Source organism: Lucilia cuprina, chromosome 4, assembly GCF_022045245.1.
Source record: "Lucilia cuprina isolate Lc7/37 chromosome 4, ASM2204524v1, whole genome shotgun sequence".
Classification (NCBI taxonomy): domain Eukaryota; kingdom Metazoa; phylum Arthropoda; class Insecta; order Diptera; family Calliphoridae; genus Lucilia; species Lucilia cuprina.
Window position 1 is genome coordinate 99,220,694 of NC_060952.1, and position 20,780 is coordinate 99,241,473.

At 27.6% G+C, this 20,780-nt stretch overlaps 1 protein-coding gene across 2 annotated transcripts in view; it reads left to right on the top strand.

Annotated features, from left to right (window-relative positions):
* The window catches only part of LOC111690306 (serine-rich adhesin for platelets), a 50,997-nt gene that overhangs the window by 8,366 nt on the left and 21,851 nt on the right, over positions 1-20,780 (top strand). Inside the window, exon 1 of one of the 2 annotated variants that reach the window (XM_046949066.1) lies at positions 16,144-17,237. The exons of the other annotated variant lie outside the window; for it this stretch is intronic. Coding sequence (XP_046805022.1) covers positions 17,215-17,237 — 23 coding nt within the window. The 5' untranslated portion in view covers positions 16,144-17,214. Of the gene's footprint in view, positions 1-16,143; positions 17,238-20,780 lie in introns of those variants that run through there. 2 annotated transcript variants of the gene reach the window in all.

The following is a 20,780-nucleotide window of genomic DNA, read 5'->3' on the forward strand; positions in this document are numbered from 1 at the left end:
ATAACTTAATATATTTTCTTATCATTTGACTTTTATTATTCTTAAGAAAAATATTATCTTTAAGATAATATTAAAAATACGTTACAATTAAATAAAAATACCCTAAATAAATGCATTAATAATGACTAAGTATAACCTTAAATATTTTTTTTAATATATAGTACTTTACTCCCAAACTACTTAACTATGAGTTTGATACTTTTTCTAAAGAAATTTACAGCATACTGGTTTCTTGAACTACGAAGTGACCCCTGCTAGTTATTAGACTTTCTAAGAGATCTGATAAAGTACCAAAAAAAAAACTCTTAAATTTATTTCCTCAAAAATGTTAATATTTTGCAATTTCTTAAATTCCCCAAATTAAAACATTATACAGGACAATATATGTAAATAAAATATATATTTTGCAGTCTAAAGCCCATCATTTAAAAAAAAAAATGACAACAATATTGTCCATGTCTCCTCACTCCACTTTCAACACCAACTCCTCCTCCCTACATTCCTAATAAGCCATAATTTTATTAAAAAACTTCACGTTAACAAACATTTTTCAAATATTCAAAACAGTCGCTACATTTTTCTCTAACGATAAACATAAAACCCCGACCTATCTTAAATTTATATTATATTGTCGTTGTTTTTTCTTTTTTTTTTTCATTCTATATTTTAATATGATAATGAGACGCTATCAACACCAAAAAATAACGTTTTTGAGGGGGAGTGTGTGTGACAAATATGAGTACACAGACGAGTATGTGTCACCCATACCTCGAATAAAATGGTCTCACATATTTTGTAAGTGTAATTTTTATGAATTTGCCGCAACGTCTGAGAAAAAATTTCACATAATGTGGTGCACGCACTCGCCATAACATTAAATGAAAGAGATTCCCAAACTTCTTTTTAGATAGATAGATAGATAGATAGATAGATAGATAGATAGATAGATAGATAGATAGATAGATAGATAGATAGATAGATAGATAGATAGATAGATAGATAGATAGATAGATAGATAGATAGATAGATAGATAGATAGATAGATAGATAGATAGATAGATAGATAGATAGATAGATAGATAGATAGATAGATAGATAGATAGATAGATGGATAGCTAGATAGATAGATAGATAGATAGATAGATAGATAGATAGATAGATAGATAGATAGATAGATAGATAGATAGATAGATAGATAGATAGATAGATAGATAGATAGATAGATAGATAGATAGATAGATAGATAGATAGATAGATAGATATATAGATAGATAGATAGATAGATAGATAGATAGATAGATAGATAGATAGATAGATAGATAGATAGATAGATAGATAGATAGATAGATAGATAGATAGATAGATAGATAGATAGATAGATAGATAGATAGATAGATAGATAGATAGAATACTGGTCCATAAATTGGTTAAAAGAATTTTAATGTTTTCGATCCATGTCTTCCTGATAGTAATTGCACACTTACATTTAAGAACAATGTGACCTTAAAGCATACTACCCTTCTAATCAAATCTGATATTCATGTATGACAATCTGTCTAGTGGACCTAGTCGATGCATTCTAATCACCTGTTGTCGAGAGCACCGTTAGCGTAGGTCCTCATCGTAGACCCAGTATTTTCAGAATAACTTTTTTATAAACATTTGTTTGTTTTGGTGTTCACAAGAAAGTTCGAAACTTCCAACCGGGTTTGCGTGTTGGTTGTTTCCAGGTGGATCTTGAAGTACTGGACAGAAAGAATAGGTTATCGTCTTTTGAGAAGTCGAAAGACTTGTAAGCTAAAATTATTTGGGAGCTACTTGTTTTTAAACAAATGAAATGCGAGTAAAAAACGTTTTACATACTTTATGTTATATTTCCTACATATCATCTGTTCTTTTTATACACAAAATATTGTGTATATTCTTACTAAGGAATGAGTAAATTTTTTTATGTGTCCTGAGATTTTTTTCCAGTTTTTTTTCTGCTAACTTTTTTTTTTTTCTATTATAAAAGCAGCTTACCTCAGCTCTTTTTCTGTTTGTTTGCGGAAAAAGGGAAAGAAGAATTCATTTAACAAGAATTTTATTTTTTTAAAGCAGCTTGTTTTATGGGTGTTTAACACCAGAGGGTAAGAAGTTTCATATATGATGAAGTATTAGCAAAACATTAGCTCTGAAATTTCTTGGCTTTTGACCTTTTTTTCTGCCACTTCTTGCATATTTTGCCTTGTTAAGTGTTGAGCAATGGTAATGGCAACAGCTGCTGCTGGTTATAAAATCAAAACAACATAAAATATTTATTGATAAAATAGCAAATACGTGTCGATATTTGAAATATTTTTTAACAAACTAATGATTTTTTTGTTTAACAAATAATCAAATGCTATTATTAACTGCAATAGAAAAAAAAGAAAACACCCAGTAACATCTGTTTTACTCTCATATGTGTTTGTTCTTATGTGTTATTTGCTATTAAGTGTAAATTTATGTTTAATACTGCTATTTTATTTTATTTTTTGCATATTTTTAAGGGTGTTTATTAAACATGATTATTATTTTATTGAAAATAAATATGTATTTTTTATTACAGTTTTTTTCAAAACTGTAGACTTTTAAAAAAATTGGTGGTTTGTTAGTATAGTAAGGATTATTGTTTATTTTCAGGTTTTTTTACAATTGTCTATGTCTAGTCAGCCAGCAGCAGCCTTAAGCCATTTTACTTCATCTTGCTATCATAACAAGCTAATATCTTTTTTTGTTTTTCCTATTTTTAACATGGTTTTCTATTAAGACACCATAACAATTAACCATACTTTTCGAAAATTTTTGAAAAACAATCCAATACTAGAAGACATTATTCACTCATTGCAAAAATACAGTGGTCATCAGTAGAAAAAATTTGAAATATTTGTGAAATATTAAAGTCCGAACTTAAACAAAGCCTCTTTCACCGTAGTGTGTTAGCTAAAGATAGATAGATAGATAGATAGATAGATAGATAGATAGATAGATAGATAGATAGATAGATAGATAGATAGATAGATAGATAGATAGATAGATAGATAGATAGATAGATAGATAGATAGATAGATAGATAGATAGATAGATAGATAGATAGATAGATAGATAGATAGATAGATAGATAGATAGATAGATAGATAGATAGATAGATAGATAGATAGATAGATAGATAGATAGATAGAAAGAAAGAAAGAAAGATAGATATAAGAAAAAACAGATTCAAAAATTGAAGACGAACAGGTACGAAAAAATTCACTGATTTAGTCATGATATCTGTCTGATTATATGTTTCTAGGTTCAATATTATAGAAAACTCTTATTGAGTTTTAGTAGCTTCTAAGAACAAAAAGTACAAATAAGTCTAATTTGGTTGTTGTTATTTTATTCTGTCTAAAATATCTCAAACATTAGAAAACCCAAAACTTCAAAATCCATAAAATGAACATTTACAAGACATCAAAACGTTTTCTGGAGAGTTGAAACTAATTACTCTATACATTACCTAGAAGCAGTTACAAGATATTTAAAGATATAATAGACTTATATGACAAACTTATCGCCCGAATTAAAATGTATGTCATTTTAAAAATCCCTATTGCTCCACTGTATCCTATCAATTCTCTGTTAGATTTCCGACCATTAGTATACCCGGATGAAAATGTCTACATAAATTTGTTACTTTGTATTTTTTTCATTTATTGGCTAAATGAGTCTCTGCTACCACTACAAGATGTTTCAAAATGTCTCTTCCTTAGAAACAGCAAAACTAAGGAAACGGTATTTGTTTTCCTTTGCATGTTACGATGTTACGAGTAGCTAAAACTAAGTTCTGAACAAAAACAGACCCGAAATTGTTTTCATGTAACGACAATTGATTGGTTTTTTCGCTTTTTATTTGTTTCAATTACATTTTTTCTCTCCTTAAATTCTTGACAGTACATTATGACTTGGTGTTTTGTTTTAAGCATATTTTTTTTTTTTTGTTAATGGTCAACTTTACATGACCATCGATGTCCATAAATGTATTTGGTTGGGAAATAAGCTTTCCTGCTTATATTCAAAAGTGTTAGTTTTTTATTTTTCTCACAACCATCCATCCATATACATCCTTCTTTCTATACAAACATTGTTATGAAATCCTTCATCGTGTAATAGAAGAATAACAACAATTATTTGTACATGTCTTTTTTTGCAAAGAGATGTTAAAAGTTGATGATTTTGTTTTTTTCACTTGAACTATAAGAGTTCAATTTAATTTTGTTTAACACGTGGTTTTGTAAAATATTTTTTATTTTTTTTAACTTTTTTGTAATTTATTAAAATCAAACAATTTTTTTTCTTTACATTTGGTATCAGAAACTTTTAAATATGAATTTTTTGTTTGGCAATTTGCCAACATTTTAACAAATAATTTGAATTTATACAAAATTTCAAGGCACGAATATTTCTTAAACATGTATTTCCATCCGTTCAGGCTTCTGAATGAGAACATATAAAATAGGACTTCAGAGAGAGTATTCCGATAGAGTCTGGAGTAAATAAGAATCTGCAAAGTGAGATTTTTAGTTTTTCTTAAGGTACTTTTTGAGTTTTCTGTAATATTTAACCTCGAAATATGAAATTAAGTATGCAAATGAGAAATTTTAAAAGCGGTCTTTTAAGTACATTTTCGTTATTAAAAAAGTACTTTTTGTATTATAATATGAAATTAAGTATGCAAATGAGAAATTTTAAAAGCGGTCTTTTAAGTACATTTTCGTTATTAAAAAAGTACTTTTTGTATTATTGAACTAAGCTCATAAAATTTACTATGAAAAAAATCTATAGGAGATGACTCTTTGGTAATTTTGTTCTATTAGACCAGCACTACTAATGCGAAGCATTGTGTTGGAACTAGGAAATAGGTTGTGGGAAAAAGGACATTTGATGAACAGTGTGTCTGAAGAATGAATTTTCCCTGTAGTATGTTGTACGGTTCACTGGCCAATTTACCACAAAAATAGGACCAAGTCCCCAAAAAGTAGAATCCGAAGTAAATACTTAATAATCTTTAACTTTGTATCTGGAACTTTTTAGTATTTTCTTTGTTTTTCAAAATGTATTTTTTAGAATTTTCGTAATATTGAATCTAGAAACATGAAATTAAATGAGAACCTATAAAGGGGTAGCTTTTCGTTCTTTGAAGACAACTTTTTCGTGTTCTATATTATAAAACCGAGCACATAAAATTTTGCATAACTAAATAAGAATCTGTAGAAGGAGACTTTTTGGTATTCGTTACGTTTATTAAATGGTACTTTTTTTAAGTTCTATGTAAATGAAATTCTGTAAAAGAAATCCTTTTGGTACTTTCTCTCTAATTTTTAACATAAGATAGTACACTTTGGTACTTTTCGAATTTCCTATAGTAATGTACCGATGAAAATTTGTTAAAGGAAAAGTTTTGGGTTCTTCAAATGAGGTTCTTCAGGAGAGTACCTTTTGGTACTTTTTCATCCCTTAAATGGTATTTTTTATATAGTTGAACCTAGTATTATAAAATTTTATATGGGTGTATGCAAATCTATAAAAAGGAGCTTTTTTATACTTTTTCTTTATTCTTTACTTGAATAAGAACCATTCTTCAATTGAAACATTAGACATTTTCTGTAAAGTGAAAAATGAGAATATGTGATATTTAATTTAAATATTTGTTCAATTCACAATCGATGTTGTAGCGTTGTATGCGTTGTATGTCAGCAGCTGCTACAATAGTCATAACAATGTTGTTGGTATTTTCTATGCAAAAGCTCTATACAACTAATACGACAATTTTTCATATGTTTTTTTCATGTTGTAAGAAATTTTAGTGTTGCCAATTGTTTATTTCAACATATAAACAAAAATTCAAACGATTTTAGCCTAAAAAACGATAAAGTGGTAACACTGAAATCAAAAACAAATAGCTGTTTACAAAAACAAAAAACTAAAATTCTTTTAAAAACAGTTTATTAGTTTAAAATGTGGAATAAAGAAAATAAAAGAATTGAAAATTCAAATAAATTAATTTGGTTTATTTCGCATGTTTTATTAATTTAATATTTTTTGATTTTTTTATCTTTTGATATTGTTATGTGTATTTGTTTTGATTGTTTTTTTCCTTGAGAACATAAACTTATGACTTGCTGCAAAAGATCTGTTCACAATCACTGTTACTACACTTTAGTAGGTACAATATACAACTTGATTGTGAATTAAACAATTGTATTTAATTCTGTTTTAGATAGCAAAGCACCAAGGCATGTTAATTATTAAATCCATAGAATTTTCTTTTTTTTTAATCATCACCAGAGAACAAACTAAACAAACAAAATCTATTTAGTGGTCAATGTTTTTAATTGAAATTCATTACAGCCGCTGCAAATCTTAAGAAAAATTTCAAAAAAAAAAACACAATAAGAAAACAAAATATCTGGCAATAATATTTTATTTATTTATTCGTGTGTTAATAATGCGGCCCCAAATGTATTTTAATAGAAATAAAGAATAAAACTTTTTTTCTTCCTAAAATCACGCGATTTGAAAAGAAAATAAAAATTGCCTCAAAACCCTGTAGTTCGTGAAGATCCGCATATAATACGTTTTAGGAATGTTTATCTAGAGACCTAACATATTCCTCAGTTTAGATAAAATATCATCAAATTTATGTGAAAGCAAGCGAGTGCATAATCCAGAGTTTAGGCTTTATGCAAAGCCTGTCATTGAAACAGCAAGGAGGCAAGTTAGACCCCTTGGGGTATAGTAAGACCCAAATAGCACAATGATGTAGATTTTTGAGGGAAACTAAGGTAATGATTGACCTCCAGTTACCTCCAGTTTAAAGTGACAAGTGTTAAAGAAAAATTCAAGTTAACCAAGCAGTTGGAAATTTGAGAAAAATTCAGACTTCTTATAAAACTGCAGGGTCCAATGTACTTATAATCCACACCTACAACAAAAAGGACAAAAAAAGGTAAAACTTACAAGCAATCTAAGAAGGAGGTTTTGTTGGTTTATGTGTAAATTTTGTTATTCAAAATGGTGTCTTTAGTTAGTTTGTTGTTTTTTCTATTTTTGTGAAATAAATGCACTGACAGTTAAATGCAGTCAGGGATGGATTTTTTTTCCAAACAAAACCAACAACAATAAAACAAATAGTAGATAAAAAATATAATAATAAATTTTGACAACTCTTGTTTGTATAGCGAAAGAAAGACAAAAATCAAGACGTTTATTTATTTCCTTATTCTATTCTTATATTTTTATAAAAATACTCGTATTTCATTTTTCATTGTTGTACACGTCTAGCGGAACTTGATTTTATAACGCATTTATTTAAATTTTAACACTGGCATCACGGCTTTTTGGCCCTTAATAAATACTAACTTCCCTTTTCTCTTTATCCCTACCCTGCTCAACTCAGAAGATTTCTCTTTCCTTTGCTTTAGCATAAATATTTGTTAGTTTATGCAAGATGTTGACATTTTATTTTTTTTTCTGTTTGTCTCCTTTTTTTGGGGGATTTTTCATTCGGCTGAAACTCATTTGGTTTTGAATATTTTTAATTTAGCAGCATAATTAAAGAAAAAGGATATCCGCGATTTTTCATTTTCTTAAAGAAGAAAAGAAACAGGAAAATAAAATCATATCGAATGTATTAAACTGGTCATAGAGGGAGGGGAATGGTTGGAAAGAGGGAGCTAGTTTGGGGACAGTTGTTATAAATATTGACTTCTTTTTTAGAAGTTTCTTTAAATAAAAAAATTTTTGATTTTTTTTTTTTATAAATAAGGAACTTTTCTAAAATTTTTAATAAATATAATTTTTTTAATTTACTTTGAATTAAGAATTGTTGGAGAATTTTTCTTAAAATAAAGAATTTTTTAAATATCGGAATTTTCAAGAGTTGTCTTTAAAATTAATAAAAAAAAAACTTTTCTAGAATTTTCATTAAATAAAGATTTTTTCAATTTTTTTTAATTATGAATTTTTGGAGAAGTTGTTCTCAAAATAAAGAATTGTTTTCAAGAATATTCTTTAAATATCTGTTTTTTTTAATTGTATTTAAAATAAATAAAAAAACTTTCTAGAATTTTCATTAAATATAAATTTTTCAAAATTTTATTCAAATTGAAATATTTTTCAAGAATATTCTTTAAATTTGGAATTTTTCAAAATTCTCTTTAAAATAAATATAGAACTTTTCTAGAATTTTCTTTTTGGAGAAGTTTTTATTAAAATAAAGCATTTTTAAGAATATTTTATAAATATCGAATTTTTGAGAATTTTCTTTAATGAAATTTTTAGAATTTTCATAAATATTGATTTTTCACAAAATTTTCTTCGAATTAAGAATTTTTAGTGAGATTTTTATTAAAATAAAGAATTTTTAAAAATATTTTTTAAATATTAAATTTTTCAAAAATTTTCTTTAAAATAAATATAGAACTGTTTAGAATTTTCATTAAATATGATTTTTTTTGTTTGAATTAATTTTGGAAAAGTTTTTATTAAAATAAAGCATTTTTAAGAATATTTTATAAATATCGATTTTTTGAGAATTTTCTTTAAAGAACTTTTCTAGAATTTTCATTAAATACAGATTTTTTATAAAATTTTCTTTGAATTAAGAATTTTTAGAAAAGGTTTTATTAAAATAAAGAATTTTTAAAAATATTTAAATATCAAATTTTTCGAAAATTGTCTTTAAAATAAATAAAGAACTTTTTGGAATTTTCATTAAATATTGATTTTTTACATCATCATCTTTGAATGAAAAATTTTTGGAGAAGTTTTTTTATTAAAAAAAAAAATTTATTGAAATAAGGAATTTCTCTGAAATTTTCATTAAACATAGATTTTCTTTGTATTAAGAATTTTTCTTATAATAAAAAAAAATTAAGAATATTCTTTAAATATAGAAATTTTTGAGAATTTTCTTTATGGAACATTTTCAAAATTTTATTTGAATTAAGAAATTTTGAAGAATTTTTTCTTACAATAAAGAATTTTTCAAGAATATTCTTGAAATATCAAATTTTTCGAGAATTTTCTTTATAATAAATAACAAACTGTTCTAAAATTTTCATTAAATTACAAAATTTTCTTTGAATTATGAATTTTTTCTTTAAACAAAAAGTTTTTTCAAGAATATTGCTTAAATATTTTTCGAGAACTTTCTTTAAAAAAATTTTCTAGAATTTTCAAAAAAGAACTTTTCAATATAGATTCTTTACAAAATTTTCTTTGACTAAAGAATTTTTCGAGAATTTCTTTAAAGTAATTTTCTAGAATTTTCATTAAACATAGATTTTTAAATAATTTTTATTTTTTGAATTAGGAATTTTGAAATGTTTTTTAAAAAATAATTTTTTTAAAATTTTCTTTAAAGATCAAAATTTTCGAAAATTTTCTTTAAAATGAATAAAGAACTTTTTAGAATTTTCATTTAATATTGATTTTTTTTAAATTTTTTTTAAAAAAATTTCTTTGAATTAAAAATTTTTGGATAAGTTTTTATTAAAAAAAAAACATAATTTTCTTTAAATAAAAATCTTTTCTAGAATGTTCATTAATTATAAATTTTCTTTGGATTAAGAATTTTTTCTTATGAAAAAAATTTCAAGAATATTTTTTAAATAACGAAATTTGTGAGAATTTTCTTTGTGGAATTTTTTTAGAATTTTCATTAAATATAGATTTTTTAAAAATTTTATTTTAATTAAGAAATTTGAAAAAAATTTTTCTTACAATAGAGAATTTTTCAAGAATATTCTTGAAATATTGAATTTTTCGAGAATATTCTTGAAATATTGAATTTTTCGAGAAGATTCTTTATAATAAATAACGAATTTTTCTAAAATTTTTATTAAGAATTTTAGGAGAATTTTCTCTTTAAATAAAGAATTCTGCAAAAATATTCTTTAAATATTGAATTTTTCAAGACTTGTTCTTAAAATAAGTAAAAAACTTTTCTATAATGTTCATTGAACATATTTACATCATTACAAAATTTTCTTTAATTAAATATTTTTGGAGAATTTTTTCTTAAAATAAAAAATTTTAAAAAATATTCTTTAAATTTCGAATTTTTGGATTTTTTTGTACTCAAGAATATTTAAAGAATTAAAAAATCTTTAAATAAAAAAGGTAATTGTTAAAAGCAATAGATTCTTTTAAAACTCTTATTATATGAATTAAATATACAATTGTCTTCTCTACAATGATATAATTATGAGAATGAATCCAAATTGTTAAAGAAAAAAAGAACTCCCCTCCCTTTAAAAACGGTAGATGAGACGTATTTGCAAGATGGGAATGAAAACATTGTTTGTTTATTTTTAATTTGCGAGAAATGCGGTTGCAAACAGTAAAATTTTATGCCACACAGCCTTCAGGGAGTTTGAGAATATATAAATATTTTATATACTTTGTTTTCAAAAAAAAAAAAAAAAACAACAACAACAAGAAATGTGCAAATTTATTTAGACAAAACTTCAACTTAAAATCATATTCAACTGCAGGAATAATAAATAGAAAAAAAAACATATTAATAATATCCACGAATTCACAGTTATCATTGACACATACAGCGCGTTTAGTATCCGGACTCATGTCGTTTTAACGTCAATTGGCCAAAAAAATACAAGAAAAAAAAGAAAACTTTTAAACACAAAAAGTAGCGTTCATAGGAAAATGGTATAGTAAAAGATAAATGAAAATATAAAACAACAATAACAATGAAAGATCTATTGAAAAAGTTTGACAGTATTCAATCGAACGGAAACGCCTAACAAAATACGTTTGTCAGGGAGTTGTACTGGCTAACAAAACACCAACTAATTCAAATAATATTTTAACAAATAAAAAAAGAAAGAAATAAAAAGAAAAACTCAAACACCAGGTTACTGGCCTCCTCTTATTTGTCTACCTTTATTTTATAAATTTATAATTTATTTTCAGTATAAAAGTTGGGTATTGGAAGCAAAAACAGCAGCCGACAATACTTAGAAAGAGACAAGTGGTCATGACGGAGTATTTATGTGTTAATTTTGTTGCCCATTTTACGCATTTTTTTTTGCTCATTCCTTTGGAATATATTTTTTTTAAAAATTATTTACTAAACTCTTACTTTGCCAGTAAAACTGGCAAGCGGACAATAAGTACCTTTGCTACAATTTTAAGGTAAAGGTCAAGCTCTTTGCTGTTTTTTTTTCATTTCTTTAAGTTGTTGTTATTTATTCTTTATTAAGAAATAAATATAAAAAATGAGCCTATAAAAAGGATAATGTGATTTTAAGTGAGGTAATGTTATTGCAGTAAGTGTTGGGGGAATTTTAAAAAATTTAGAAAATTTAATCGTATTTTTGTTATTCGGACTAAATTTTGCAACTATTTCGTAACTATTTCAAAACATAGACCTCAAGCCCAAATTTTTATAGTTCTTTTTAAAATCTGATTTGATTTCTTGATTTAAAGTTGCCTTTGGTACGATTATTATAAAAGCCGATTTTAAGGAAATCTTATTTGATATCCTCTGATATATATTCGGTATAATAATATACCAAATATAACATCCCTAAGGAAAATTTTAAGAAATCACGTTTAGGAGCCTGAGTTCTGCATCAACCGACAAAGAATGAATCACCAAAAACAGTTCCTTCTCCTAGAAGGAAGCTATAAACATAACATTTTATAGTTCTTTGTAAGTTTAATTGAATGTTCTTAACATAATAAGTTTGCATTGTTGTGATTATTTAGTTGTTGGAAAAATAATTATGTTTCAGTGAATCATATACAAATTTATAATTGTCATAAACATAAAAATGTTTACTGTAACTAACCGAACATATTGTTACAGTGATAGTATTATAGTTGTAATAACCATGTAACAACTATGTTTTTTTTTTTTTTCTTAACGCTCATATGATCTACTATTTTTAGTGACAGTTTTCTTAGTGGAAGCAGCAACGGTAGATATCGTTATTAACAATGAAGTTATTTACTACGATTTTAGTTAAACTAAAGTGTTTAACTCTTTCACACATACTGAACACCGATGTCGGAAGATTTTTTTTTCGATTTGAAGCGTTACTTTAAGTTCAGAGCTACAGTAAATGGTTATATTCAAAGAAAAATACGTTATAATTTAGAATTTCATGCCACTACATGCTAAAAAGGAGAATATCCTGTGATATCCATTCCATTTTTCATCAAAATGATTGATATACGTCAAAATAAAGTGTGTGGGGAAGTTAGTTTTGTGCATGAAAGGGTTAACTCCATGTAAAGAATTTCTCAACAAAACAGAAAGAATGAAATGTAAGAAACCTGAAATCTAAATAAACAAGTTTTTCGTTTTGGAATTTCTTCTGTGAATTTGAATCTAGGGATTCTATAACGACAATATATCAAAGTGCTTTACCATAAGGGCCTTATTTCACGGTTGTCTTTTCATCAATAGAGTCAGCTTCTTCGACGACTCAACAGAGCCCCTCTATGTTTCTTGCACAGAGCAGGTAATATCTGTACGTAGTTCTAACGGTCTATATACCAGCACTTTGCATATGTGCCCTTTTAAGGAATGACAGGAATCATAAGACAAGCAAAATCCCTACCCTTACATGGAAAGGGCAATCACTAGTTTCCTATTGATGCAATGAGAAATGCTCATTTCCCTAGAACATTATCAACATCTAAAGACTTATCGTAGAGCATTTCTTGAACTCTTAAAGTAGCATTGGTTATGCTACTGAAATAGCTCTTTTGTTTCGGCAACAGCATCTAGGGACATATTTGGAAGCTTGAACATGTTTTGAAATATACTCCAACACACTCAACCATGAAGGAAAATCTCAATCCATTCGTTACATCCTAAAAACAACTCAGAATACCTTGCATCCAAGAATTCGATAGTACATTTTAAACCAAACTCATCAAACCCAATATTTTATTAAACCACAGCCTTATACTGTGGTTTGTAACGCTCCTTAAAACAAGTATTGACTTTACATCAATTCTTCAACCAAGTGAAGCTTCCCGCGAATTTTGCTTAAACCATTAGCCATTTCGTCGATTCCGTAAAAATCTGAGCCATCTGACTAGCTAGGATAAAGTCCTGCGGAAACTGGCCATTCGTAGTTGGTTAAGATAATTTAGTGCTCTGATTCGACCCCATGTCAAATCAATCCAAGGAAAGGCCGAGGATACATTTGATTATTTCCTGTTTGTAGTTCCGTCAGACCAGATGTACAGGTTGCACCCCTTTTCCCCAGGCTTGCAATAACTCCCAAATGGGAAAATAAAACTCTTAAGTAGTTTTGGTTCTTTTTTCTTATTGTATGATTTTTTTTAATTTTATATAATGTTGAGGATTTAATAGTACGGAATTTTATTATTTAGGCTGCATGACGTATGAGCAACGTGTTTATTTCAAACATATTATGTTGCGTATACGTATAAAATTATTATTTACAAAACAAAGTTTTTTTATCAGACTGAAATGTAAGATTGTGTTTCTGATTAATCATTTCATATTACGAAATATTATACTATTATAGAAATAATAATGACATTTTTTAAAATTGATAGGTAATAGGTAATTTATCCTATTTAGTTTTGTCTTTATTTTATTAAATTTTAAACAATACAAAGATTCCTACTAAGACTTTCGCCGTAGGGATATGACCAATCATATTACTATTAAAAAAAGTTATAATTTTAAACTCCAACATTAAAATTTTGTTGCTGATAAAAATAATTATATTTTGTATCCGTTAACATTGTGTTTTTAATTTTTTATATATTTTAGTATTGCCAAATATATATTTTATTATTATAGTTATTTTCACACAAATTCATTAAAAGAATTTAATCAGCTAATAAATATAATCCAAAATCATCCGTTATAATCGCCATCATATCTAATATTACGTTTATTAATTTTTCCAACAAAAATTAAAACTCCGTTAGACATAGAACCTGCCTTTGAAACGTTTCAACTCAAACTGAAACAAAAATTGTGGATTTTCCACAAAGTTTTCATAAGAGAACATGCGCTTTAAAACATTACTTTAGTCCATTTTGGCGCCAAAAACAAATATTAACATTATTCTTCTTGTAAGTTTGTGTGTATATGTTAAGCAGTTACTCTTTCTATGTGGCAGTTAGTAGCAAAATGCAGCACGTGCTACCAGCAGCACAAACTGGTGATTGCATTAACAAAGTTATACTTTGGTTTAATTGGATCAACACCACGTGCTGTTTATAAAAATTCTGCTCAAAATAAAAACAACTACACAGCAACAGCAGTAATCATGGGAAAAAGTAGTAGTTGTATTTATATTTTTATTTTTTTATTTTTGCTAACAACAACAACACATTTCTTGTGACTCTCTTCGTCGTCGTCATCATTATCATCGTTGCAGTTTTTGTCGTCGTCGTCGACGATATCGTTAGTTAAAGCACCCACCCACTAAAGTTGATGTTTAGTTTTATTTTGCATTGTTTTGAATTTTGTTGTTTTTGTTTTATTTTTATTTTCATTTGTTTTTCTTTTTTCGGGTTGTTGTTTTCGTTTTTCATCTGTTTTTATTTACATTTAAAGAAGAGGGTTGGATGGATGATGATGTTTCTCTTTTTAGTTCATATGAAATGGTAATATACAACAACATTCTCACACAAACATTTATATACAGGCAAGCAGGCTGTGGTCCTATTTAAAGTGTATGCAATGAATTGGAGTTGTTAACTGTTTAGGAATTAAAGTAAAGCTGTAAGATGAAATCTAAAACTTTTAAAAGCTCTAATAAGACACATTCTATATGACAACAGTCTTCATAAGAAAGACATTTTATAAACGAATTCAATATTCCTTAAGAAGACATTTCCAAGTCGAATAAAGTCTTCTTGAAGAAAACATTTTCTATAAGAAATCAGTCTTCCTTAAGCAGATATTTTCTAGACGATAACACTCTTCCTTAAGCACATATTCTGTAGCCTAATTTCTAGACGAAAACAGTCTTCCTTAGGAAGACATTTTCTAGACGAAAAGAAAACATTTGAAGAAAACATTTTCTATAAGAAATCAGTCTTCCTTAAGCAGACATTTTCTAGACGATAACACTCTTCCTTAAGCACATATTCTGTAGCCGAATTTCTAAACAGTCTTCCTTAGGAAGACATTTTCTAGACGAAAACAGTCTTCCTTAGGAAGACATTTTCTAGACGAAAACAGTCTTCCTTAGGAAGACATTTTATAGACGAAAACAGTCTTCCTTAGGAAGACATTTTCTAGACGAAAACAGTCTTCCTTAGGAAGACATTTTCTAGACGAAAACAGTCTTCCTTAGGAAGACATTTTCTAGACGAAAATAGACTTCCTTAGGAAGACATTTTCTAGACGAAAATAGACTTCCTTAGGAAGACATTTTCTAGACGAAAATAGACTTCCTTAGGAAGACATTTTCTATACGAAAACGGTCTTCTTTAGGAAAGGAAGACTGTCTTCCATTTTTTAGATGAAATCAGTCTTCTTTAGAAGACAATTTCTATAGGAAAACCCTCTTCTGTAGGAACAGACTTCCTATGTAAAACATTATAAATCTATTCAATAAAATCGCTAAATTGTTAACACTGTATATGTAACAAACATTTTAGCTCAATGAGATGATGGTTTGGTGATGTTGGTAGTGGTGTGAGTGTAATATTGTGTTTCGTTGTGTTGTATGTATTTGTATTTATGTATTCCTTGTTGTTTATATTGTTGGTATTGCTCCTGCTCCTGTTAATGTTGATGGTTGAGTGTTGTCGTTGTTGCTGTTTTTATTGTTGGTATTGTTGTTATTTTTGTTGCTGTTAGTGTTGCTATTGTTATTGTGTTGTATATATGATTATTTGCTACGTTTTTATGTACGAGGACGCTGATGATGGCAGGATTTCTTCCTTCTTCTATCTCATCTGGTTTAAAAACAAAAAAGTGGCTGGGGCTTTGGCTTTATATACGATTTTTGTTTGCTACTGCTGTGTACTGTTCTGTTTAGGGTCTGACCAGCTTGTATCATTTTATAAACTGGCATTGCAACGCAAAACAGCTCCCAAATCGGTTGTTGGGCCTTCCGAGCAAAATACTAAACAAAATACACAACAGCAGACAACAGTTCAGTGTAATTGAACAACAAGATTGTTGTTAAAAACAGTTTGCTGTTTGTTGCTAAATGATAAACAAGTGTTTACGGAAAAACTCTTAACAGTCAACGAGCCAAATATTTTAGAAAAAAATACTTAAGGCAGTGTTTCGTGTGTGCTTTTTAACTTTATACGTTGGTTTTTTTTCTGGCGTTTGGCCCAACATGCTGTTTTTACTGGCATTTTAATCGTCTTTGACATCAACGACAACAAACACTGGAGCACACAGCAACAATGTCACACTTAAATTGAGTTGACTGCTAAAAACAGCACGCACGGTTTGACATGTGAAGTGTGAACATTTAAACGATGTGTGATTTTTTCGCCCCTCAAACCCTGCTTGAGTGCCCCTTGTGGTGGCAACAAAAGACCTTTATTGTGACTAACAGTACTTATGTGGCTGCTACAATTTCATTTGGTTAACTGTCAGTATTTACTGGTTTAATAGACATTTAAGTGGGTGTTAATTTTCAAAAGTTGTATTTTTTTTTGCTTCATTTTCCTGTGTGCCCGTGTTTGAGTGACCATCATCATCATAATTTGTTAATCTTTGTTTCCAGTGTATTTATCATGAACTGATGTGACTTTTATTAATGTGAGAAACATTTATTTCACAAAAACGAAAAGCAAAAAATGCATAAATTAAACAAATATGACTGATTTCAAAGGTGTCTTTTGATTAATATTAAAAATAAAAAAACAATAATTTAATTAAGTGTAACATGAACATATTTTGTGATAAGTTGTTCATAACTTTAATTTTTTTTCAAAAAATAAATGACAATTTAATTGGCATTTTCTCTGTGTTTATGATTTCAAAAATCCCCTTATATTAGACTGATTTATAAAGAAAAAAAATTATATGGTTTGACCAATAAGTAAAATAAAAGAACAGTTTAAGATCTGTGATAAGATTTAAGTAAGAAAAATAAAAAAAACATGATTTAAAAAATCAATGATAGACTTTATAAAAATAATAAATAAAAACGAATGTTGCACAATAAAAGAAGACGGTAAGTTGTATATATATTTAATTACAATTTAGTTTTAAGTTTAAATTTAGAAAAAATTTAAAGTTTTTCATATTTTTAAAAAGCGATTTTTTTGAGAAAAATTTGTGAAATGTCTTGGTTTTTGAATTAAAAAAAGCTGTTTTATTGAAAAATCGTAAAATTTTGTGAAAAATCTAATTTTGTAAAAAAATATTTTTAGTGAAAATATTTTTAATTGTAATTTGTAAAAATTTATTTTTTTTGGCCAAAATTAATATTATTATCAGATTTTAAGTAAAAAATTATATTTTGTAATAAATTACATACAAAGTGAAAAGTTTATGAAATATCAGCGGTAGTAAAAATGTTTGATAGCAATGGACCCCAACGTAACTCTAAATTAGAAATCTTATAAGAATTTTTTATCTAGTACCTTCCAATTTTTAATAGCCTTTGCCCTGTGCCAAATTTTACCGCACAAAGTGCGAACTGCAGAGATACAAGCTCCGGCTTTAACGTGAACGAAGTTGTGAAAGCTTATATGAAAAAACTTATACAGAGACTGATTTCCATATAAAATACTATTATACAGAGATTTTTCAATATAATAAACGCAATTTCTAAAGCAAACGTTGCATTAAGCCGACAATTTTGCAGCCGCCAATATTTTTCATATAACAGACTATTATACAGATTTTTCAATATAATAAACTCAATATCTGAAAAAAGTTGAATTGAGCCGTCAATTTAGCCGCCTCCGATATTTTCCATATAACAGAAATTTTTCAATATAATAAACACAATTTCTGAAGAAAAAGTTGAATTCAGCCAATAATTTATTCGCCGCCAATATTTTCTATAATAAGCCGTTGCCAACGACCGAAAATGGTCGCGCCGCCAACGACGGACATCTTCTAATCGACTCATGAAAATGATTCTAAGTAGATCGGTATACTTTAGCGTGGTTGTAGGACCAATATTTTGAGCGTTACAAACATCAGGACAAACGAGTAATAGCCTGCCCACTATAGTGGTGTAGAAGGGTATAATTAATGTTCCAAAAGCCACAAAACCCCATAGTTTCTGATTTACAAGTACATTCGAATTACTTTACCCGATATATATACATAATTTTCATACAAATATTTTCAAGATTTAAATCTAAAAATCTTTTAACTCTAATTTATAACAAAGCTTACACATAAAGAAAGCTTACACCTCAAAAGAAAACGAATAATTTAAACTGGCGAAAAAACAAAAAAGTCTAACGTCATAAATAGCACATCATGTATCATTTTTAAATTCTACTCTTTGACAACACCAAACCCCAAAGTATATTATTGTGATTATCAACCAAAATATCATGGAATTTTATGCCTAACTGTCGCTAAAATAACGCCGACAACAAAAGTGGGAGGAATATGTGTAAAACCAGGAAAAACACACACACACAAAAAACATCCTTAAACATCCCTTTTACATGTGTGTTTTGTTACATTTTATTTTTTGCTGTTTAATTGTTTTAGAGTCAGTTGGGGAATGCTGCATTGATATTTATACAAATTATAAAAACCGGAGGGGGGAATCTAAGAGATATATTACATTATATGTTTGTAATGAAATAATGAAAAACACAAGAAACAAGTAAACAACCATAAACAGCAACGACAACAAAATCAACGCATAATTTTTTTGTTTCTTGAACACAAAAACATTTCCATATTGTGCTGATTAATGCTGTTAACGAGCAAGTTAACGAAAAGGATGTAACAAATTTTAAAAATACATTAAAGTGATATGTAGTATTGGAGTTTTTATTTGTTGCAATTGTTGTAGGAAACACCCTACATGTTAGTAATTAAAAGAGATATCATTTGGAAAAGTACTTCATAGATTTAGTTTTGTAATGATACAAACCTTAGGAAATTCTATTGAGAATCTCACTTAATATAAAATCTATGTATTTTGTAAGCAATATGTTAGTTCTAGAATTCTTTAATCGTTAACACTTTGCCTTAAGTAGGGTATCATAAGTTTCGATACTTTGTTTATTGCAATTTTATTACAATTGTTCATATGTAAAATGTTAGTTAAAGAAGTACATAATTCCCAAGCAGACGTTTTTTTATGAATATTCATCAGCTTAATGTTTAATTTTCAACTTCTAGAATCTTATTACTTTCGACAAAAATCTTAAAAAGTAAAAAAGTTTAAAACTTTTGCAATGTTATCAATATGAAAACCTATTTAAATTTCAATAGAAATGTTAATGCAATTTTGAAATTTCAATTTAATTTGATCTTGCTGTCGCTCCGTAAAACTTTATACCAGGAATTTGCTTTCATAAGCTTTCATAAGCTTTCATTCTTGATTGAATTTCTGCAGCCTGTTTACCAAAATATGAAGTTTGTGACAAAACAGTGGTTCCACATAACCGATGATAAAGGTTGGAATCGAACAGGTAATACAGAAGAAAATTTAAGCAAATTGAACAGAGTTGCAACTTATTTAATTTTAAGACAGTAAAAAGTGACCATTTTCTGTAGAAAAGAAAACTTATATAAAGACAGATTTCATTATAACAGACTGTTTTTTCAATATAACAAATGTTTATACAGTCAATTTCAGAAGAAAGAGTTAAATGGAGCAGACATTTTAGCCGCCGCCAATAATTTCTATAATAAGCCGCCTCTGCCGACCAAAAATAGTTGCGCCGCCTCCGCCGATAGTTTTGCATCGGCTTGTATCTCTGATTGTTTAGATTCATCTATATATAAAAGTTGGTTTAAAAGTAAAACGTCGAAATAAGCTTTCAAATTTCCAGATTTTTCACAAACATTGTAAGAAAAAAGAAATTCTTCAATCTATTTCTCCCTCTTACAATTACCACCACTTATATCCGACTAATAACGAAATACAACTCCCATGTACGGAACGAAGGGACAATATTTATTTTGCCCGAAACTATCAGATTTTTTGCAACAATTGTCGTTCTTCAATACTAGATCCATTTATGGTTGATTAGCCTGAATTAAGCAGAAGATTTGAAATGTTAAAACAGATCCTTATAAATACTTTTAAAACGAACGACTACAACAACAGGAGGGCGTACCTCCTCCAAATTGCAACATAATAAGTAGGAGCCTTATTTAGTTAGTTAGTTAGTTAGTTAGTTAGTTAGTTAGTTAGTTAGTTAGTTAGTTAGTTAGTTAGTTAGTTAGTTAGTTAGTTAGTTAGTTAGTTAGTTAGTTAGTTAGTTAGTTAGTTAGTTAGTTAGTTAGCTAGCTAGTTAGTTAGTTAATGTGCCCTCCGGAAGGTTATTGCTTAGTGTTTTAATCTGATACACTGGAGGTGGTGGGTTCGATTCCCACCTGAGGCACTGGTAAAGGAGCGCACAACTGGACCGATGAAGGCCTAGGTATATTTCTTCGGATTTGATGTATATACATCCTTTCAAACTAACTCACTTACACCTTATTAACTATAAACATTCTTCCTATCATTACTTAGACAATAAAGTCAATTACGGACCGATCTTCTCCTATAACATTTAGTTGATTGTAT